The sequence below is a fragment of the Dreissena polymorpha genome, chromosome 16 (assembly GCF_020536995.1).
Source record: "Dreissena polymorpha isolate Duluth1 chromosome 16, UMN_Dpol_1.0, whole genome shotgun sequence".
Lineage (NCBI taxonomy): Eukaryota > Metazoa > Mollusca > Bivalvia > Myida > Dreissenidae > Dreissena > Dreissena polymorpha.
This window is the reverse complement of record NC_068370.1, coordinates 25,652,183-25,677,116: the sequence shown is the minus strand read 5'-3', so window position 1 is coordinate 25,677,116 and position 24,934 is coordinate 25,652,183. Positions and strand designations below refer to the sequence as shown.

At 34.7% G+C, this 24,934-nt stretch overlaps 1 protein-coding gene across 1 annotated transcript; it reads left to right on the top strand.

The window, feature by feature from the left end:
* The first annotated feature begins 1,395 nt into the window (after window positions 1-1,395).
* Window positions 1,396-24,847, top strand: LOC127862420 (target of EGR1 protein 1-like). The gene is made up of 7 exons (XM_052401532.1): window positions 1,396-1,515; window positions 6,872-7,000; window positions 8,327-8,367; window positions 9,101-9,368; window positions 12,527-12,786; window positions 16,488-16,650; window positions 23,109-24,847. The coding sequence occupies exons 2-7, from the start codon at window positions 6,887-6,889 to the stop codon at window positions 23,730-23,732; spliced, it is 1,470 nt and encodes a 489-aa protein (XP_052257492.1). The 5' UTR covers window positions 1,396-1,515; window positions 6,872-6,886; the 3' UTR covers window positions 23,733-24,847.
* Window positions 24,848-24,934: the final 87 nt, after the last annotated feature.

Genomic DNA, 24,934 nt, shown 5'->3' with positions numbered 1-24,934 from the left:
AAAGCAAAAAAAAAATTTAGGGGGGGGCAGGGATTCTGGGTTGGGGCGTGGGGTATTGTTTGGGTGGAATCCATTGTGGTATTCAGGTAAGTGTTGTTTTGTCAAAGTATTAATAAAATCTGATCATAAATAAAGAAGTTACGGCAATGTAACTAAAGTAATATGCATATTGTAAATGGAAAAAGGGCCATAATTCTTACAAAATGCTTGATACAGTTGTCTGCTCTTGTTTATAGATTGGGGTCATGTTGGTAAAGAAGTTTGCAAAATATAGAAGCAATATGTCAAGGGACTGTGGATTATCACATTAAAAAACTGAATTTTTTTTTTTTTTTTCTCAAATTCAAGGGGAGATAATTCTGGACTTATAACTCCGATATTGCTCATTTTCAATAGGGTTTGACTCATCATTCAGATAAAGACACTGCAAGTTGGGAAATAATTGGATGAAAACTGTGGACTTTATTGCGTAAACAAGCCTTATTTCACTATTTTCTCAAATTCAAGGGGAGATAATTCTGGACTTTTTACTCTGATGTAACCCATTTTCATTAGGGTTCGAGTCCTCATTAATATAAAGACACTGAACAAGTTTGAAAAGAATCGGATGAAAACTGTGGACTTTATCGCGTAAACAAGAAAACCACGCCATCCCATAAGCTCTACTGGCCAAACATAAGCTCTTCTGGCCTCAAGTCAAGTCAAGTAATATTTATTTATAAAGTCGGGTATATAAACATATAAACACAAGCTCTGAAGAGCTTTTAAAACCGACTTATAAACTCAATATCTACATGATAACACAATAGCACATATAGTATACAACTACCTAACGTAAGACATATTATTTAAAAAAGTTAAAACTGTTTAACATGACAAAATGAGCAATACATGGCAACACAACATTGGATAACGAAATCGATTATTTATCAAACCAGTCAGTCAATTTATTATTTAGATAATTAGAAAAACAAAACAATCAACCGAGCAAACTGCTAAAATTGAACCTACTCAAGCATAGATGTCTGTAGATACAGATTTTGAAACAGCATAGTGATTTTAAAGCATTAAAATATAATAAAATAATCTGACTAGAATCATGACTGACCTTAGGCCAGTAGAGCTAAAAATGAGTTTAAATAGGCGATTTAGATCTAGTTAAGTGTTAAACATTAAATGAGTTGACTTTGGCGATTTTAGCCGCCAACGCCCCCACTTCCCCCAACCCGCCTATGAGAATAGGGTTTCAACGGCTGATGCATTTTAAAGAACAAACCAATAATATTAATCGTGATACATCGACTATCTCCGGAATCCCGTAGGATTTATTAATGCAATAAATGGTCTGCTGATCCAGAGTCCAACCAATATTTAACATTAGTTATGTCCCTTTAACAACTGATTGCTCTTGCTAGTTCCTTCCCCTTGAACTAAATTTGTCATTAAATAAGCATTACAAATGAAACTATCGAACGTATTGGAAACATCGCAAACTTTATCCACACGATAAGAGAGGTAAGTAAAAGAAAATTTGCCTACAGCTTTTATTTAGGTCATTTATTTCAGTATCTTTCATTTATTATTGTTCATAGTGATATAAAAAACATTCAAAAATACTGATACAATGCTACTTAAATTGTCTATCCATGCGCGTCTTATAAATAAGACTAGTCTATCCATACTATCGACCCTCTTAATGAATAGATATCGTATGTATGAAACGAATTTATTTTATTAAAAAATAAGCGACATAAAACATATGATAAAGCTACTAGTACTATTAATCCATAAACAAACTAACAATTGTGTGTAACGAAATTTGCAATCATAGCATCACCCTGGAATAAAAATAACCTAAATTCTAATGAACATGAGAATAATCGTCGTAATAGTCATGGATAACCATAAAAAATACAACTTCTGAAAATTGAAAAAAACATTAACATTCCAGCACTGCTTGACCATTTTTTGAAGTCATGATATCTTTGTATAAAAATGACATAAACTGTACAAATAAAAAAAAAAGATTAGTATTGATACAAAATTAGCTGTTCAATTGCGTATAATTACCTAACAAACACATTTTTTCTTCTACCTTTTTGTAAATTAAGATATGGTCTATCTTTAAAGCATTTGCCACAGTTACCAAAAATATAACAAATATGTTAATAACAGTTGTGTAATTGGACTGGTTCACATATTGTTAAAATGACAAATTTAAATATTTTTGTCACAGATCCAAACAAGAGATGTATTTGTCAGAAACACAATGCCCCTACTGCGCGGCTTTAAAGCCATATATTTGACCTTTGACCTTGAAGGATAACCTTGAACTTTACCTTTCACCACTAAAAATGTGCAGCTCCATGAGATGCACATGCATGTCAAATATCAAGATGCTATCTTCAATATTGCAAAAGTTGCGGGCAATGTTAAAGTTTTCGGACGGACGCACAGACTGACAGACAGACGGACTGACGGACAGTTCAACTGCTATATGCCACCCTACCGGGGGCACAACAATTGAATAGCACCGTACATCAGGGAGTGAAATAACACGTATGCTGTACAGAAGAAACAGGGCTCTCGGAAACGCTTAATTATGCGTATTTGTACGCATAAATTTGAAAAAGGACGCATGTTCCAAACCAATCGAGAGTCCCTGGTACGCACATTTTTTTGCAATAAAAATATTGAAAATTGCATCATATCAAGCAGCTGAAATGTACCGAGATTGTCCGCCATTCAAATCCGGACTGGTTTTCAATTTGGTTTCATTGTCAGCATAAGCATTTAAACAACAAGCGAAATCCGGTCTGCACCATAGTAAGCGACCACGCGTTTATTAAAGAGAAAAGTGAAATTCATTTTGCCCTATTTTCAAGTAAATCCATAAACAAACAATACCTGTAAAGCAGCATTACATTTAAATTCCAGCAAACACAATTTATTTCCTCACACCGGATAAAAATAAATACAAATGAAGTCAGATCTCCGATAGTTTTCACACATTGCATCCACAGTACTGCATTCTGTGTGTATTGTAGTATTGATCAATGCCTTTTGGCCACAATTGCCACCTGCTGAGGTGTTACAAGTTTACAGTTTTAACTGCTAGAAATCGGCCCCAACATCAAAGACCTTTGATGTCTACAGTCTACCAACAGCATTTCACAGCTTGCAGTTTTTAGGGATGGGTTTAATTGACGTCATTTAAAACACTGTTGTGATTGTAAAAGACTTGTGTATTTAAATGGTTTTATTGTTGTTTCTACATGAATTTGAGCATAGGGTAATTATAATGTTTTATTTAGAAGACAACATTAATATCAAATATTAAATGAATTAATACCAAAATATCCCCACCCCCACCCCCCAATTTTTATTTTTTTTTCTAATTGTGGGGTAGATGGGTGGTGTATGTAAATATAATATATATCAAGTACTTTCATGCACACTTGAAAACTGTAAAAGGGTTGTTAATTGTGTTGTTTTCTTTATACTTGATTGTTGATTATATAAAAAAAATAAAGAGAATTGAATCAGCAGGATTCATAATGCACATCTTGTATTCAGCAATTTAAAAGGGTAAAAAATAATGCAACTAAATACAAGATATACAAGATACAACAAAAAAACATGACTTATCCTTATTTCTCCTGACTTAACCTAGGCCGACCCCTGAATAAAACAGACAGTGCGTGCTGTTCTAAATATTACTATTAATTAATAAAGTGTCCAATCTATGTGCCCTGTTATGTTTTTAATGTGTATATGCATGGGGTTAATGACATTTGATAAAAAATATGTTATGTTAATTGTATCATGACCACTGCTTAAAACTAGACATTCAAGTAAGGACTAGTGTAATGTAGGTTTTTAATAGTAAAACCAATAAGAAAATTATGTATATTTTGCTGAAAATTTGAAGATGTGTGCAAAATACAACTGGACTCCTACTTTTTCCTTTTGGACTCCTACTTTTTCCATTTGGACTCCTTCTTTTTCCAAGGAAGGAGTCCATGCCAGGACTCCTGTTTTAAAATCCTAGCGAGAGCCCTGAGAAATATTTTTTTATATGAGGAACTATCATAAGAAATGTATTCTGTTTTAAAGCATTACAAATGCTACATGTTGAATTATGTGGAGTGTTTTTTGTGTTCATTACATGTATATTTTATGACAATTTAGTGGGTTAAAACAGCATAGACGGTCAGGTGGCTAAGGCAACAGTTTTGTTATCCAAAGGTACATGTAAGAAGCTCGAGTCCAGGTTGGAAGAACTTTTTTTCTTAAATTCTTAAATTGTTTTAAAATGGAGCTTATCTAGTGAGTCTTGATGTTTACATTTATGAATTTAAGGCATACAATTCATATAGTTTATATTTCATATACAAATCATGTACAAAACATATGCAAAAATCTGTTAAAGGCTCATAAAAGGTGACAAATCCAATTATTATGCAAATAGACTGGTCTAATTTTTACCGGAATTTAGTTACTCTTGCATACAAAATGATAATAACAGCTTTGGTGCAACGGTGTTACGAATTATAGAAAACATACCCGTTTCATAATTGGAAGAAATGTTTACAACTTTGCAACAAACGTGGTGCGTAGCCTCAATGCGGAGACGTATGCTAAAAATAGCCGAAAGAAAATTCAATTCAAATTCTATTTTAAACAACTTTTTACCAGCAGAAAGTAACTGATTAGATCAATACAAATGATTTAACCATTTAGAATAGACCTACTTTGTGAGTGATACTGGAAAACGTTGAAAATCAACGATATATTTTTAGTGACCTGCGTCACCGAAAATCAACAATATATTTTTAGTGACCTGCGTCACCGGAGCGCTTGCTCTATCCCGAGTAAACAGCGATGTAAGTAAACTGATTGTTTGTAAACACAATTGACTTGCATGGAGGACTCTGTATTTTGAGCCCAAAACAAGTTGTATGTCTCATTTTTTATGGTAATGTCCATTAGTATATATATATTGGTTTTTGATAACCTTTATAAATAAAATATGCAAATTATATTTAAAAATAGGTTATTATTATGGATCGTCACCTTTTACGAGCCTTTAACATTCTCCTTTTATAACACTTCAGATATAGAGAAATATTCTATGAATTCCAATTTTGAGAACAATAAATCTTAAGTGGAAATTGAGAACTGTTGCATTTGTTTTATGTTTGCACACAGTTAAAAAGTGTTAGAAAACTTAAAAGTATCAAATAGAAATTGTTAATAACTGATGCTTTTCTTCATGTTGATATATTAATTGTAATCTTTCCATTCTTCCCATTAGTAATTTACTGTACTACAGTTTCTTGGAAAGTCAGTACTGAAGCAAAAACGGATCTGCCAGCAGAAACACGGCCATTGAATATATAACTGTATAAGCCTTGTTTTTGGAAAACTTGACTAAGACTGCATGTGCGTAACGTGTCATCCCAAATAAACCTGTGCAGTCTGCAAGGATAATCAAGGACGACACTGTCTGCGTGTATGGAATTTGTTTATTAAACAGTGGCTGCTATTCAATAGCATGATCAATAAATAATACTGAGCCTTGTTTGTGGAAAACTTGGCTTACTGCATGTGTGAAATGTGTCAAAGGCTTATCAGGACAATCATTTCCGCGTGTATAGAATGGAAAACTTGGCTTACTGCATGTATGAAATGTGTCAAAGGCTTATCAGGACAATCATTTCCGCCTGTATAAAATGGAAAACTTGGCTTACTGCATGTGTGAAATGTGTCAAAGGCTAATCAGGACAATCATTTCCGCCTGTATAGAATTTTTCGTTTTAAAGATGTCTTTTGATAAAACCTATGTGTTCTTACCATTGATTGTATTTTTTTTGTATTTGTATTCTTAAATGACAATTATTTGTTGATTAATGTTATGTTGTTATGCCTAGTTACGTGACAGAGAATAATGTGTCAGGGGCGTTGGAAGCAAATTGACATTGGGGCGGTGGAGGGGTTGGGTATGGGAGGGGGTATCCGCCTCCCGTTGGTGGGGGTCCGTAGCCTCCCCTGTTTTTTTTTCAAATTTTAGCATCAAATGGCGCATTCTGGTGTGTTTTTATGCCTGATACCTGACCTTATACACGTCTATTGAAGACATATTCTGAATGACAAAAGTTGTGAAGACAGACAATCGATAGTAAGTGATCTCTATATGTTGCAGTTTGCACTTTGTAGCAGGCGACACAACGATAGGGATCATGTGGGTTAAAATAACGTTCTTCGGAATTTTTTTCCGCAATTCTGTTTTGGAAATTTGAAATTCGTTGGTTGGAGTAGACATATTGAAATGACACAAAAAAGTGGTAAAAAACATTAAATAAGTTTTTTAGAATTAGAATAGAACATCTGTTTCATGTCATACTTTCCTTTATATTAATAAAAAGAAGCAAATGCTTCGATCATACCAACAATTAAAGATTCCCAGGTTTAATTACTCAAGAATAAAGGAATTATCGTTATAAAAGAGACCGATCAATTAACAACATAATTGACAAGAACACTACCGCGGGCAGGTGATGACAATCAACAATACACTTATCGTAACCGCGAAAGCATGATTACCTTGCTTCGTGGTAAAGATATTTTCAAATATACGGGTATTGAAATGGAAAAAAAATGTCTTTGCCGAAATTTCCTTTTCCTTGCCAAAAATATTGGGGCGGCAGCTGCCGCCCCAGCTCCGACGCGTCTGTGTGTGTATTTAAGCATGAAGACAATGTACATTTGTATAAGTCTGTATAAATCTGTCTGTCTATCTAAATGAAAAATCCTGTTTGTGCTCTTGCATTAAAACCAGTTTTCCAAAAACAGGGTTAATATTTTTAAGGTCCATCCTTGAGAGATGGGGAGTTTCAGCCGTGTGCCAGTGGTGGACGTCCACTGTGGGAACATCAACGAGGTCTGGGCGTCCATGGTCCTTGCAATGTCCAACTCTGCCTTCATCGCACTGGACTGTGTGAGTTAAAATACAAAGTTATCTAGAGGCTTGTCTTGAGAAACTGGGCTTAATGCATGTGCTTAAAGTGTCTTCCCTGATTAGCCTGTGCTTTTTTTACTCGGAAGAGACTTCCTTTTAACGAAAAATACAATAAAAGCAGAAGTGTTTCCCTTTTTAACCTTTGTGGACTGCACAGGCAAATCGGGGATTACATTTTATGCATATGCATTAACCCATTAAAGGGGCTTTTTCACATATTTTGGCATGTATTGAAGCTTGTCATTAAATGCTTTATATTGATAAATATAAGCATTTGACCTAAAGATCTCCAGTTAAAAAAAAAACAAGAATACAATTAAAAAAAAAAAAAAAAAGGTAACCCTCAATTGGGCTCGAACCACTGACTCCAGGAGTCCTGGAGTAAAAAGTCTCCCGCCTAGACCACTCGACCATCTGTGCTCATGCCAAGAGTGGGTTATTTTTTTAACTTATATAAGCAATCCTCGTAGTTTCACAAAATATAGCGACAATAAAAGAACTTTCCAAATTATTCAATAGTTTCGCGTTGCAACGCTTTATAATTTTCAGGTTTTCAAATCGTCAAAAGATGCATATGATGGCTATTTTAGAGCATGATAAATGTTCTGTATTACTATTTCCTCACAAATTTCATAACTAAAACGAAAATTTGTGAATCTGAAACAACTTTTTTTAATTTTGTCAATTTATGAAAACGTGAAAAGGCCCATTTTAGTTTTCCAAGAACAAGTCTGTAGTCATTTTGGCTTATTTTGCTCAAATTATATTGACCAAGATGCTCAAATATTTTGACAGAAATAAATCTCACAGCTGCTAAATTTTGGAGCAAGTTATTTATGTGATTAAAATGTTTAATATTCACATCGCAGTATCCACTGAAAACAAATAATGTATGTATGTACTAAGATTGTTTTTGTACAATGTACAATGCTTCAAAAGCATAGGTTATGTATACTGATCTCTAAAGTTATAAAGTTGTAAGTTTAAATTGCAGAAACTTTTATAAGCAGCTGTTCCTTCTTATGTTCTATGGTGTCAAGTAGAAAAAAAAAAATTTGCTGTTACAATTGTTTGTTTGTTGTTACTCTGTTCTATATTCCTGGACTTTGTCACATACACAGAACATTGGAAGCACCACAAGTTGAATTTATTAGTGAAAGTTTTAATTATACTCAATTATTAGGTATATTGCACCTTACAAAGTTACCTGACAAGTTGAAGACAGTATAATGTAAGTTATGTGGTCACATTACTCATGTATGTATTAGATTTCTTTAATTATAGTCTTTATTTACGTATTTGCAGGAACTGAGTGGATTAGGGCACAGAAAGAAACTGAATGCCAAGTAAGTATGGAGATTTGAGTATATTAGGGCATAGAAAGAAACTGAATGCCAAGTAAGTATGGAGATTTGAGTATATTAGGGCATAGAAAGAAACTGAATGCCAAGTAAGTATGGAGATTTGAGTATATTAGGGCATAGAAAGAAACTGAATGCCAAGTAAGTATGGAGATTTGAGTATATTAGGGCATAGAAAGAAACTGAATGCCAAGTAAGTATGGAGATTTGAGTATATTAGGGCATAGAAAGAAACTGAATGCCAAGTAAGTATGGAGATTTGAGTATATTCAGAAATGCAGATGATTGGAAAGCATCTTAAGTACAATTTAATTTGACTTCAGCTCATTGAATAAAAAAAGTTTTTTATCATTTTGGATAGAACTTGTTCATTACTGTTGTGTTTTTTTAACTGTATTAAAATACTGCAAGATCATTTATATTAGTTGGCATTAAATTTTTATAAAAATAAGACAATTTTCTGGATACAAATTGGTGGGTGTCTGAATTTTGCTAAAAATATTTTTGTGCCCAAGATAAATCAGTCTTAATCGTGCCGTTTGTTTTTATTGTAATATTTTGCTTCTGCCGATTTAGGCATAACATGTTTAAGCCCTTTTAACAGCTACAATCCATTTATATAATTTACTCAATACAAGTTTTAAAGTTACTGTTAGGTATTAAATGAAATTAACTCTTACAATAAAATGAGTTAGTAAATCACTGTTTTAAATTACAGATCTATAGATGATCGTTACAAGAACATTTGCGAGGTTGCCAAATCACGCTCAATTATCTCCCTTGGCCTGTCCTGTTACCAACTGATTACCTCCCCTGAAGGTCACTCACAACCATGCGGTTACATAGTGCAGACATTCAACATCCTGTTGTTGTGTGAGGAAGACTACACGGTTGAACCTCAATCCCTGAAATTTCTTGTTCAGCATGGCTTTGATTTCAACAAGCAGTACGAGAAGGGGCTGCCATATTACAGGGGACCCGACAAGGTAGATAAGTATGATAAATAACATGACTGAAGTCATTATTAATTGAGCCTTGTTCTGGGAAAACTGGGCTTAATGCATGTCCCTAAATAGCGTATCTAGATGAAATGTACATTAAACAGCAGATCCTTGGGTAAACAGGACCCAATACAAGTGGAAGTCATTACAGACGAGCAGTGCTTGATCAACAGATAAGCTTGTTCAGTCTGCACAGTTTATCAGGGAAATTATTTTCTGCTTATACAGAATTTTGTGTTCAAGGGAAGTCTCTTCTTAAGAAAATTTATGTTGTGACGTAATTACACATTGTTCGTGGAGAAAACACAGTAAAAAACAAAGTTCATCTATGTTTTCATCGCGATTTATTTCTGTTGAATATTTTCTAATACAACGCTTGCTAATGCTCGTGAAATACAATTTTACAGCCCGCGGCCAATATGGCTGCCACAACAAGGAAACGTGACTGCTCTCCCGATTGTCAAACTTAGACTATCTTTTTAGAAAAATGATTACAAATATGTGGGTTGACCGACTCTCTTATGTTCTGATTCAATGAAGTGGTTGGCAGGTGCTGGACAAAAATTATCTTATTGACCATGTCAACGAATATTTTTTTGATGGGTTTTCAAGATAATTATATTTGGACTGTGTTTCATAATTATACCCCCACAAACAAAGTTTAGGGGGGTATATAGGAGTGAGCTTGTCTGTCGATCGGTCGGTCGGTCTGTCTGTCTGTATTCAGTGTCCGCTCTCTTATTCAAGTAGTTAACATACGATCTTCACCAAACTTGGTCAGATGTTGTATCTAGATGATGTCTAGGTCAAGTTCGAATATGGGTCATGTCGGGTTGAAAACTAGGTCACGGGGTCACTTAGTGCGTTTTAAACATTGAGCATGTTGTCCGCTCTCTAATTCAAGTAGTTTTCATCAGATCTTCACCAAACTTGGTCAGAAGTTGTATCTAGCTGATGTCTAGGCCAAGTTCTAACATTGGTCATGGCAGGTCAAAAACTAGGTCACGGGGTCACTTAGTGCGTTTTAAACATTGCGCATGGTGTTCATTCTCTAATTCAAGTAGTTTACATTGGATCTTCACCACACTTGGTCAGAAGTTGTATCTAGATGATGTGTAGGTCATGTTCGAACATGGGCCATTCCGGGTCAAAAACTAGGTCACCGGGTCACTTAGTGCATTTTAAAAATTGAGCATGGTGTCCGCTGTTTTTGTGAAGTCAACATGCAAAATATTCTGTGTCAATGCGACATGTGGGGGTATTCGTCACGTCTGTGATTAAGCTCTAGTTTATCTTGTTTGACATCTTTAAGTATATACCTATAGGCAGTTACGTTTTGATTTTCACCGTGATAACCGTGGTACATTTTCATGTAAACTTAATGACGTTCTCTTAATGATTTGGTAAATATTTAAATTAAGATTCTATAATTTTATTTAAACCAATATTTTCTCTATAATTTAATATCTATTACATTCTATTCTTTATAATTAAACATCTATAAATAATCTCCAAAATTCAAGAATAATATTTATGAAATAATGGTTGTCTACAGTTATTAATTGATAAATACCAACTATGGTACAATGTCTATATGGAAAGTGTTTACCCTGATTAGCCTGTGCAGACAGTACAGGCTAGTCTTGGACATCACTTTACGCACATGCATTAAGCCGATTTACCCAGAGCACGGCTTAATTTACTACCTTCCCACTACCTTTGTCCATCGTTCTGTTGTTTTCTCCCAAAACTTATCTGCTGTCAGACTTCCTAATTCATTCAAGTTATTTTTAATAACTAAGCACAAATGTTAGCAAAATTGAGACACTATGTTGTGTATTTTGTTTGTAAGAACCACATGTCAATATTTAAGGTCATCATCAAGCTTAAGTTGGAAGGTCAAAATACTCCATTATAATGTCACACTTGTCCATGTCTTGTCTCTATATTCCGCAAGCATTTAAGGACTTCAAAATTGATTTCAGTCCTTAATCATCAATTTATGCCATAATGTCAAAGGTCACAACGGAGCACATTATTTGTTACTTAATGTGACTGTAAATGCTTTGTCATCAATTTTTGAGTTGACAGGGTACGAGATAATGTTACTTCTCTTGTAGCAATGGCTCAATGCTCTTAGTGTATAGGGTATGAGATAATGTTACTTCTCTTGTATCAATGGCTCAATGCTCTTAGTGTATAGGGTACGAGATAATGTTACTTCTCTTGTACATGTAGCAATGGCTCAATGCTCTTAGTGTATAGGGTACGAGATAATGTTGCTTCTCTTGTAGCAATGGCTCAATGCTCTAAGTGTATAGGGTACGAGATAATGTTACTTCTCTTGTAGCAATGGCTCAATGCTCTTAGTGTATAGAGTACGAGATAATGTTACTTCTCTTGTAGCAATGGCTCAATGCTCTTAGTGTATAGGGTACGAGATAATGTTACTTCTCTTGTAGCAATGGCTCAATGCTCTAAGTGTATAGGGTACGAGATAATGTTACTTCTCTTGTAGCAATGGCTCAATGCTCTAAGTGTATAGGGTACGAGATAATGTTACTTCTCTTGTAGCAATGGCTCAATGCTCTTAGTGTATTGATTCAGAACCAATATAAAACAAAATATACATAATAGCCTTGCACTTTAGGCTGAATGCAATTAAAATGGAGTAAAAAAAAGCTGGATATCCACCACTGAACCAATGAGAATGTATAACCCTTTACCACTTATATACGTACTTTGACACATTGTAGTCCCTTTGAAAGTTTTTTTTTTTTTAAAGACCTTTCTTACTAGATCCAAGTTTTAAAGGTTTAAGTTTAAACCCTGAGATACTGCCGAGCAGCAAACAGCATAAAACCTGAACAGACTGCGAGTTACTTGTAGGCTGTTCTGGTTTTATGCTGTTTGCACATAGTCATTTTCATTTTGCTTCTGATGGGGGAAAGGGATAAACATATCACGAAAATAGATACCAGCCACACCGTGGGAAAACTGGGCTTATTGTGTCGTCCCTGATAAGCCTTGCACAGGCTAATCTTGACACTTTAAGGCAATGCATTAAGCCCCATTTTTCCAAAGTGAGGCTAATACATAATGTGAAGAATTTCCCTGTTATGAATTTTTGCTTTTGCACACAGGATACAGACTTCAGTATCAAATCCCCGCGACATCTGTTTCGAGAACTTGTGTCCATGAAAGTTCCAGTGATTTTACACAATGGATTGGTTGACCTCATGTTTCTCTACGAGAACTTGTATACCAGTCTACCAACATCGTCGGGCACTTTCCTCGCTGACTTAGCGGACATGTTTCCGGGCGGACTTGTCGACACAAAGTACATCACGGATTATGAGCACATAATGCCTGCCTCATATCTAGAATATGTTTTCAGGAAATGGTATTTCAGTTTTAATTTACTGTTTATTCACAAATAAATGCCTTCAATGTTCAATGGCATTAATTCCACCCTCTTATTTTTATGGCCACATTATATTAAAATAATCAAATCTCTTAGTCTTATTTAATGTCTCTTTCAACACTAAAACATTAAACAAGTATTAAATTTACCACCCTCCAAGCAAAGTTTGACAGGGCAATATAAGAGTCGTATTGTCAGACTGCTGTTTGGTTGCTTGTCAGTCTTTCTGCATAGAATATGAGAAGATTCTGAACAAAGTAATTAGAAATTTCTCAATTAATTGAATTAAAACTTGTCATATGTCATCACAATGAAGTGTTGATATGCAAGCCCCTTTTTTATGTCAATTGATTCACACTTTACTGATTTATGTGCCCATGAACTCTGTAATTTCAATGTAATCAACCATATGCATTTGTGGAGAAAACTTCTACATTTCTCAAGCTATTGAATTGAAACTTAACATATGTTATCACCACAAAGTCTAGACTTGCAAAACACCTGTTTTATGTTGAGTTATCTTAATGTTCTTGAGTTATGCACCCTTGATTTTAAAATTTTACATATAAAACGTTACGAATGTGTGGAGCGAATTACTTATACATTTTTCAAGCGATTCAACTAAATCTTGATTTATTTCATTACATGATGTATAGATATGCAAGACTTTCTTTTTTAAACAATTGATCAACACATTCAGTAGTTATTTGCCCTTGAACTGTGCTATTTTAATGGCAGAAGCATAATATGTAAATTGTTCTAAGTTTGTGAAGGCAACTACTTCTACACTTTTCTAGCTTGAATGGAAAGATATCACAACAATGAAGAGACGATTGGCAAGACACATTTTTCATGCATAGTTATCCACACTTTCCTGAATCATTGTTCTCGAGCTTAACATTCAGTATGGCTACTATCCCCATGTAAACTGGTGTGGGGTTATTTGTAGTCTTTTTATGCCCCCGGTAGGGTGGCATATAGCAGTTGAACTGTCTGTCAGTCAGTCAGTCTGTCCTTCTGTCCGTCCGTCCGTCCGAAAACTTTAATGACCATAACTTTTTCAATATTGAACATAGCAACTTGATATTTGGCATGCACGAGCATCTCATGGAGCTGCACATTTTGAGTGGTAAAAGGTGAAGGTCAAGGTCATCCTTCAAGGTCAAATGTCAAATATATGGCGTCTGTCTGTCCGTACGAAAACTTTAACATTGGCAATAACTTTTTCAATATTAAAGATAGCAACTTTATATTTGGCATGCATGTGTATCTCATGGAGCTGAACATTTTTAGTGGTGAAAGGTGAAGTTCAAGGTCACCCTTCAAGGTCAAATGTCAAATATATGGCGTCTGTCCGTCCGTCTGAAATCTTTAACATTGGCCATAACTTTTTCAATATTGAAGATAGCAACTTGATTTTGGCATGCACATGCATCTCATGGAGCTGCACATTTTGAGTGGTGAAAGGTGAAGGTCAAGGACATCCTTCAAGGTCAAGGTCATCCTTCAAGGTCAAGGTCACATTTTGCAATATTGAAGATAGCAACTCGATATTTGGCATTCATGCATATCTCATGGAGCTGCACATTTTGATTGGTGAAAGGTCAAGGTAATCCTTCAAGGTCAAAGGTCAAATTTTGCAATATTGAAGATAGCAACTCGATATATGGCATGCATGCGTATCTCATGGAGCTGCCAGTTTGAGTGGTGAAAGGTTCAAGTCAAGGTCAAAGGTCAAAATTTTGCAATATTGAAGATAGCTAGTTGATATTTGGCATGCATGTGTATCTCATGGAGCTGCACATTTTGAGTGGTGCAAGGTCAAGGTCAAGGTCAAATTTTGCAATATTGAAGATAGCAACTCAATATTTGGCATGCATGCGTATCTCATGGAGCTGCACATTTTGAGTGGTGAAAGGTCAAGGTCATCCTTCAAGGTCAAATTTTTCAATATTGAAGATAGCAACTCCATATTTGGCATGCATGGGTACCTAATGGAGCTGCACATTTTAAGTGGTGAAAGGTCAAGGTCATCCTTCAAGGTCAAAGGTCAAATATATGGCTTCAAAGCGGCGCAGTAGGGGGCATTGTGTTTCACGAACACAGCTCTTGTTTGTGATAAAGTTCAAGATTGTGTTCAAGTTAAATTATCACTTTTTCCGTACAGACAAAACACATACTGGGTAACAAATAGTTCTTTACATATGAAGCCATGCATGCACCCTTTAGAAGATGCGAGTTGATTATTTATTTGGGAGCACTGTGTCCTGTATTTTAGGTTGGCAGAATTGTGCAAAACTATGAAGGTGTCTCTTGTAATGTATATTTCGACCTTTTTTATGCCCCCAGTAGAGTGGCATATAGCAGTTGCTCTGTCTGTCTGTCTGTCCGTCTCGCATTATTTTTCACGCAACGCTTTCAGATATCGGGCTCATTTTTGGTATGAGATGCTACTTACATGACCTACAGATGAAGTGTGAAATTCTTTCTGATCCTTTGATTTTTGACGAAGATACAGTTTGACTGATCTAAATTTTTGTAAAGGGTAATAATAAGCTTTTATGGGAGATAATTTTTATTTATCATTTGGCAGGTACAAGGTCTTTTTTGAAAAAGGAAATCTTTTTTTTTTAAGGGGATAATATCCAATGTAGGAATTTCTAAAAATAGAAATAAAAGGCATGGAGATTAAAGACAAAAGTGGATTTAAATATTTTCTCTATAATAACTGTTTTTCGGAAGTTTTTAATGTAATGCTGTCAGATATTGAGCTGATTTTTTTATATGCAAGGTTACATACCGGTACATGCCCTACAGATTAAGTGTGACAATTTTTCCGGTCCATTGATTTTGGGCGAAGTTATATGTCTTGGATTTAGAAATTTTCTCTATAATAATTGTTTTTAATTGTTCTAAGGTATTTAACTCAACGCTTTAAGATGTTGAGCTGATTTTTGGTATGTGAGTCAACCTACATTACCTTCATATGAAGTGGGTAATGTGTTCCGATCCATTGATTTTTGAGGAAGTTATGGGCCTTGCACTTAATTATCTGTATTATAACCTTATATATCTGTATCTGTATTATAACTTTTTTCAGAGTTTTTTACACAAAGATTTCAGATTCTGAGCTACATTTTGGTATTTGAGTCTACCAACATGACTTACAGATGAAGTGTGAGCTACATTTTGGTCCATTGATTTTTGGCTAAATTATGGACCTTATTTTCTCTAAAATAGCTGCTGTGGGACTTCAGCGCAGTAAGGGGCCTTGTGTTTCACAGCTCTTGTTTGGTTTTATACAAAGAAAAAAAGCTTGTAGATGGTGTATTGAATAAAACTCTTGAGGCTGTCAATCAGACATCTGTTGATTACGTACATATAAATCGATAAAACATTCGAGCCATGCTCTGGGAAAAAGGGGCCAATTGTATGTGCAGAAAAGGGTCAGCCTAGATTAGCCTGCGCAATCGGCAAGGCTTATCAAGGACAACACTTTCCTCTTTTCTTGAACTTTTTGTATGAAGTGTTTTTTAAACAAAAATCCTGTCTAGGCGGAAACTGTCGTCTCTGACTGCGGACTGCACAGGCTAATCTAGGACTACACTTTATGCGCATGCCCCCTGTTTTCCTAGAGTGTTGCTTGTTTTAGATCTCTGCTCATCACTTTTACATTAAAGCCAGAAAGACAACACGGGGGCGGACCTGAAATGTGTCCTTCATTACCCGCACTATCCGGCCACATTCCCGCATGTTACTTACCGAGACTGCTCCATCCGGTCTACGTACAACATTGCAGACAACCCAGAGGCTTATAAAGACTGCCTTTGTACAACGTTTGCAGTATGTATGAAGTTTATTGTTTATTTTTTACGTGAGATATTTCAATCATTGAAGAGTTAAACATAAAAATAATCTAGTTATACTCCAAAAGTCAAAAGGGGGGGGGCATGCAGGTAATCAATGTCTGTATATCTATTTAATATTGTGAAATATTATCTATAGATGCTTTTAAGGATACATTTCGGATTTCCACTGGCTAAATAACAATTTGACCAATTTGAAAAAAATGTTTCTATTTTTTTGTCAATGATATTGGACACAAGTCAGAGTCTTTATAAACTTTGGGGCTTTCACTGGAATTCAGATCCCATGAGTCAAGCATCTTGAGCTCCAAATTTCAAGACTTAATTGATTGTCTTATGCAGCATGCTTGCTGTTGTCTTTGTTGAATGGTTTATTGATAGTAGGCAATTGCAGTGTTGTAATCTATATATTCACAGTGATTTTTTTGTCCAATTGGAAAAAGTTCAATTACTGGGAAAAATAAGTGCGGGAAATCCTGAAATTGGGGAAAATTTGCATTGTGAAATCTTCAGATTGCGATTTATGGGTCTTTTAAAGGGGCCTTTTCACAGATTTTGTCATGTATTGAAGTTTGTCATTAAATGCTTTATATTGATACATGTAAACATTGGATATAAATAAATCCAGTTAAAAAACAAGAATAAAATTTAATAAAAGAACAAAAAAGTAACCCTCAACAGGGCTCTAACCATTGACCCCTGGAGTCCTGGAGTAAAAGTTTACGGCTTAGACCACTCGGCCATCCATGCTCATTCAATGTGGGATGTATTTTACATTTTATATAGGCAATCCTTGTTGTTTCACAAAATATAACGACAACAACAGAACTCTCTAAATTATTCAATCGCTTCGCGTTGCAACGCTTTATAATTTTCAGGTTTTTAAATCGTCAAAAGATGCATATAATGAAATTTGCGAATCTGAGGCAACTTTTTATTAATTTTGTCAATTTACCAAAACATGGAAAGACCCCTTTAAATGGCTTTGTATTCTTGCACAAACCAATTCAAATATTCATTTACATGCATTTTGGCTTAAAATAGTCAGTATAAGTGGTCATTATTTGTTCACTTGCAGATAATTCACGTTTTGAACAAAATTGTTGAGCTTTTCCTTTCTTTTGAATTTTTTTTACATGGCCATTAGGAATTTCGTACTTTTTCCTCAATTTGGAAAGTACCTTTTACAGGTACTTTATAAAGAATGCATAAAATCATCGATTCAGATAATGTGGCAATAGTTGACATAACATGTTATGGCTCATGAGAATCTTTGATCATTATAGTGCTCTAAAAAACTGGTGGAAGATTGGTAAAGTTTACTTGCCAAGTTAAGTGGACCAGGCAAAAATTTGGTGGACTCTGTCCAAGGTCTACCTCTTAACATCCAAGACTGAATTACACATTGTGAATACCACATCTTTATGTAATACATGTACAAAAACCTATTGGGACCAATGATCAATATAAATGGTGGGCGCTAAACAGAAATCTGCCCTAATGTATTTGCCCTTATCCTTTTATATCTCTAGAGTTGTTGCATGTGGTCATGTTTTTCTGTTGTTTTGTATCTACACATTTCTTCTTTATGGCTCTGTTCAAAATTCAAGCTGTAATAAGGGGTGCATGATGAAGGGTGTATGGGAATATGCATGATGAAGGGCATAGGGGAATATGCATGATGAAGGGTATAGGGGAATACACATGATGAAGGCTATAGGGGAATATGCATGATGAAGGGTATAGGGGGAATATGCATGATAAAGGGTATATCCTTTGCACACCTGTAACGTATTAGAACATACACGTTTTTTTCTCTCCTCAAAACCGGGGCGATTTTTGCAGTGAACGACTACAACGTTATAGAACGCATACAAATTTCGTTGTTTCAAAACCTGACCCCATTTAAGCGTAGGAACCCTGAAACTTTTTTTCTTAAAAAATACAATTACACTATAACTCCAATATAGCGCGGTCAATGGGGTCCAAGCCGCGAAACAGTGTTATAACGGATTCGCGTTATAAGTTTTGAGCTCATTTACTGCAGGGCGCTATAAAAAAACAGGTATAGAATAGCCTATAATATAGGTCATGTATATTGCCATGCTGTGTTGACGCAAATACATGCATATAAACCGAATCGTATCGATAACAGTATACATACCGCTTTTCTTATGTGCACATTTATCCGATAATCCAATAAAATTGCCACATCACTTAAAAAATAATAATCTTGAACATTAATGACGATATATGTTTAAGAAATTCGTAAACACAACCGTACGCATATATGCCATTTTCAGAAGTGTTAAGAGTACAGTGCATTATGGTGCAGAGCTTTCATTGGACAAGTGACTTTATATTTAGATTGAATGCAATACGATTCATGTACAAAAAATTGTTTTATTGCGTCATACGCATGCAAAAAACGTGTTACCCGGGGACTTTCTGACACTGTGCGAAAATGAAAGTGAAACTCTGTTAACAATTACCGGTACACTGCGTTCGCATGTGAATAAATCATCTGCATTATTTAATTTCTTATACACGAACTGAAAGATTAAATGACATAATACTACAATGATAATGAAATGACAGAAAAAGTTGTTTTATACAGTGGGCAGTATATTTCACAGCCGCTCATTTAATAGTCAAACTGCAAACATATCAAAGTAAGATTGTTTCAATCGTTTTGAATTACTTTAATTGTAAAACTATCCCGCTTGCACTTAACTTATGGAAATTATCGAACTGAACCGATTTGATGAAGAATATATGTAATAAGCACTGACACGCGAGTTTTTCACACCTTTATTGACATTATACAACAGATTAACACCAATTAGCTGTAGGTGTTATTTAACCTCGAGGCGATTATAATCGGTTCAACAGACGGTTGAATAAAGCAATCAACATGTGATTGCCGCCATCATTAAATTGTCTGAAAATACACGAAGTTGCATAATACGGATTTGAATCAGAAATCAAATGGAAGGTTGGAGAAAAAATGGGATCCAAGCATCCCCCGCGTTATATTGGATTCAGCGTTATAACGGAGCGCGTTATATTGGAGTAACAGTATATTAATGTTTGTAAATGAACTGAAACTTAATCAAAGACAAAAATTAAATAAAGACTGCGGCGTTCGAATGTTCAATATACAGTCTGTTTACTATAAACTTGTCAAATAAAGTTTCGACCATTTATGGTTAATAATTGAGAGTTAAAATCAATAAATATTTAAATTTTCAAAATTCATCTTACAAAAGCAAATGAGTGGTATTTTGAAAACAATGATTTTCTGTCATGTGTTTGGTATAAACTTAAGAAAGTTCTGCATTTCAAATGTTTATATGACAACGTTTTGGCAAAAAAGATCAAATCATACAACAGATCATGTGCAATATTGTTTATTGATTTGTATTGATTTTTTAAAAAATATGTTTTTATACGTTACAGAGGTTTATTTGCTATTGACAAAGTTCGTAAAAATACGTTACAGTTCTTCTTAGTATTCTCATGCACGTCATTTTTCAGTTGTATAAAAGCGTAAAAATATGGTAGAAACCGCTATGGGGCATCCCTTTCTATAACAAATTATACCCTATTTAAGCAGATAATTGTTTGACGATAAACAACTTTGACGGGTAAAATCATATTTTAGGCCCGATTTTCGTTGTAAACTGTAAAAAGTATTTAAAAAACGAGAAAATCCGTTACAGAATTGAAAATTGCGAAAAACGTGTACGTTTAACAACATTGTAGGTGTTACCTTTAAAAAAAAAGCCCCGGTTCTTAGGAGGGAAAAATTGTATATGTTTCAATACGCTACAGCGTTTCGCTGCAAAAATCGCCCAGGTGCCTAAAGGATATGGGAATATGCATGATGAAGCGTATAGGGGAATGTGCATGATTAAGGGTAAAGGGGAATATGCATGATTAAGAGTATAGGGGAATATGCATGATTAAGGGTATAGGGGAATACGCATAATTAAGGGTATAAGGGAATATGCATGATGAAGGGTAAGCGAATATGCATAATGAAGGGTATAGGGGAATATGCATGATGAAGGGTATAGAGGAATACACATGATGAAGGGTATAGGGGAATATGCATGATTAAGGGTATAGGGGAATATGCATGAGGAAGGGTATAGGGGAATATGCATGAGGAAGGTATAGGGGCATATGCATGAGGAAGGGTATAGGGGAATATATAAGCCTCGCTATGGGAAATCTGGGTTGAATGCATGTGTTTAAAATATTGTCCCAGATTAGCTTGTGCAGGCGCTGAGGGTAATCAGGGACATCACTTTCCGCTTAGGCTTTTAGATGAAACTATCTTTAAACAAAAATTCCATGACAGCAGAAATTGCAGACTTCAGGGGCTTATCTGGGACGACACTTTAGACACTTAAATTTAACCCAGTTTGACCAGAACAAAATGTATATCTTTTGTTCAAGAGTTAGTTCCCTTTGTTTATATTAATTCTGTTATTTAAACCTGCTAGGGATTGTTTTCCTTCTTTAGCAAGGACCTTATAAAGGCACCTTCTTTTAAAAGAGAGGCCCCTTCCGCAGAGAGAATTTCTTTAAAATGATACAAATTATCCCCCAAATTTCATGCTTACTTTGGGATATGTGTCTTTTTCTCATTTTTTGCGATAATATTTTCCCCAAATGAAGGCCAGGCCCTTTCCCCAAATCAATAAAAAAATCCCTTCCTGCCATCAATGGGGTAAATGTTCATTTAATCCTTTCACACTCGGAAGCAAAGTGCAAATGGCTCTGAGCAAACAGCATGAATCCAGAACAGCCTGCGAGTAACTTGCAGTCTGTTCAGGTTTTATATTGTTTGCTGCTCATTAGTTTCTTAGGGTTGGAAATTGAGCATTTAAAACTTGAATCTAGTAAGAAAGGTTTTTAATTAAATGTAACTTTCTAAGGGACTACAAATGCGTCTAAATACATATCAAAGTGGTAAAGGGTTAATGTGGTAAATGTTCGTAAACATAATTATATTACATAGCGTTCATCTGGAAAATGTATTATGCTATTTAGGAGTTGCTCAAGCATGATGATCAAAAATCAAGAAAATGGTATAAAATACTGTGCTATATGTTTATTACTTTTTTTATTACATGATTGGTATGATCTTTCTATTTTGTAACAGCGTATGCATGAACTGTAACAGTAACTAGGTGGCAATTGATACGACTCCTGAACTTTAGATTGAAATAAAGATAAAGAGTGTAATAAATGGAGATTTTATTTTAATATCTTGTTTAAGGAAAAAAGTACACTTTTGAACATGGTGTAGGCTGCAAGAGTTTTTGTTCGACAATGACATAAACGTATGTTTTACAACAATCAAGAATAAATCTGCCAATCTAAACAATGTACCATTTAGCATTTCCATTTATGTTTTAAGTAAATTAGTTTAAAGTATGCAAAAACAAAAATATTTCAAATTTCAATTAGTGTGTAACTCAAAAATGAAGAAGATGTGTTAGGTTAGGTTAGGTTAACCATTTCAGTGCGGGAACCGAATTTGGAAGGCCTTTGCAAACAGTTTGGATCCAGATGAGACGCCACAGAACGTGGTGTCTCATCAGGATCCAAACTGTTTGCTATTTTGATAATATTCTTGGAAAAAAATCGAAGAAAATGCTAATTTTAGAAATTAAGCAGACAACATTTTAGCAGACGGCAAATTTCCCAGCATGCAATGGGTTAACAAAACTGTTTCTACTGATATTTATTTTTGGGGAAAAGGCTTCCATAAAAATTGATAAAAGAGATGAAATATATTAACATTTATACTAAATGAGCATATTGCACATTTATACCATTTTGTTTTCTCGATGGAGTGATTTTGTAGCTGAAGTAAACAGATGTAAACATAGAATTATCAGTATTTTGAAGTTTTGAATGCAGTCCCAAGTCATTTTTGTGCATACATGTAAATTTCTATTGTTAATTCAATGTTTTGGTCTTATTTGGGACACCTTTGCTAAAAATGCTAATACCGGTACTATTTTAAATTAACAGTGGCTGCTTTTAATTGTGTTCATGTGCAATTATCAATTTAGTTAATAACCTGTAAACAATTATCCACAAGACCCGTTCAATTATAGTAAGGTTATTATTTAGTTTTTCATTTACTCCTTTTAGAATTTTTTAAAACTCATTTAACAAAATAAAGCAAGTAAATAAACTTAAGAATTTTTTTATAAACTCATGAAAAAATAAAGCTAGAAAATGAATTTAGGATTTTTGTTATTAGCTCATTAAACAAAATAAAGCTAGTAAATAAACTTAAGAATTTGTTATTAACTCATTTAAAAGAATAAAGCTAGTAAATAAACAGATTCAATCTGCATCTAATGAAATAATGGTTTCTTGTATCAAACGTTCACAAAACATGTTTTTCAGGGACATGGATGGTGTGAGAAGGACCAATTTTGTCCCAAGTCTCACAATATCGATCTTATCATTGACATGGATGTCTTTGGGGAAACCCGCAAGAGTCGCAAACGAAAGCGTCGAAAAGAAAACAGAGAAAAGAGAACTCAAGTTAATACCGGCGATGAGTGTAATACGTCAATGGACAGTGAAAACACATCTCTAAATAATTACTCTATTGAAAACTGTGGAAATGGTGTTGAGAATTCAGATGAAGTTATGGATGATGTGATTGATGACAAAGGTGACAATCCTGATGCTGCATTAAGAAGAAAGGTATCTGCTGAAGAAATAATGAAGAAATTGACAGAAGAGAAGAGCAAGGGAACGCATGGGAACGGAGTCCACAGGGCGGGTTATGACGCATTTATGACGGGGTTTATTTTTGCCATTTATAAAAGCCGTTGTGACGGGGATGAGGGGGTGGTGCAGATGGAGGGATGGACTAATAAACTGTACCTCTGTGGAAAGGATTTCCCCCTTACTGTGACTAAGAGCAGTTTCAGTAAGAACTCCAAACAGCATCTGGAGAAAATGAGCAAAATCAGGAAGCCTCAAGTGGAGTATAGTTGCTGTCAACCTTTGATGACTTAGAACTATAGTGGCTTTTAACCTTATATGTATGTATAGTTGATGGCAACCTCTAAGGACTGTGCTGTATTGCTTCTATGGGTATCACTGTGGGAAAATAAGGCTCAATGAAAGTGTGTAAAGTGTCAACCCAGATCTGCCTGTGCAGTCCGCACAGGCTAATCAGGGAAGACACTATCCACCTTAACTTGACTGAATAATACCATAAAATGGATAGTTTTGTCCCTGATTAGCCTGTGCAGACTGCTCAGGCTAATCTGGGATTACTTTTTATGTTAATGCATTTTCTCAGTATTCACAGAGGGAGGCCCATATGTTTGTGGCAACTGTGTTTTTTAACATCCTTAAAATCAGCAAACTAAATAGACAAGCTTTAATTCATAGTGTTTTTTTAGTAATTGGATGACTTGGTGAATTGTTGGTCCTTTGTACACAGTCAACGCTTTTTATGAGGCTTTGAACTGAGTACACTGTCAAAACTGACAAAACTGTTTGACAGGTTTCACCTTTGTAGGCTTCAACATGAATTCCACAACATATATTTTATTTTGGTGGATGAATACAATTGAGATTTATGTTTCTGAATAGAGCCATTTTTTGTTATTAACATTTTTATCATAATTTGTATCATGAGATGTTTCAAACATAATTTGAACATTTTTTTTCTTTGTAACTAGATCTATTATTATTTGGAAAATTAGAACAAAAGTGTCCTTTTTGAAATATAAGAGAATAATGTATGTTAAAAGTAAAGCTCAATCTTCTATTCACCATATAACTGAGTCAATGGCTGACATGATTCGAAACAGTTGGAAAACAATAGCTGTTTTGTAACCTTTTCTGTATAGAACTCCAGACATAAAAGTTACTTTTTACTTATTTTGTTCAGTGAACATTTTAATGAAAGGTAATGTGTTTCACTGTATGATTTGAGGTCAAATATGCAATATTGAATTTTTCACCAATGATGTTCAGCAATTTTGTACATTTTATGTCACGAAAATATTTGTAATTACATCATCCCATTGCTACTGCACATTCTTGCTTTAATATCAACATTAGTTCCTTGCATAAAAATGTATATTTTATACAAAAAGATCAATAAAACTTCTGAAGTATTTTAATGGTTATACCTAGATAATAAACACACTCACACCCAGCATTTTCAGCAAAATTTGGATGTTTATTTCGTTTAACCTTTTACC

Coding starts and splice junctions, on each gene's coding strand:
- LOC127862420 (XM_052401532.1), top strand. CDS start 6,887: ATGGGGAGTTTCAGCCGTGTGCCAGTGGTGGACGTCCACTGTGGGAAC. Junction 12,787..16,487: donor GAATATGTTTTCAGGAAATG/GTATTTCAGTTT, acceptor TTTACATTAAAG/CCAGAAAGACAACACGGGGG. Junction 16,651..23,108: donor GCCTTTGTACAACGTTTGCA/GTATGTATGAAG, acceptor CATGTTTTTCAG/GGACATGGATGGTGTGAGAA.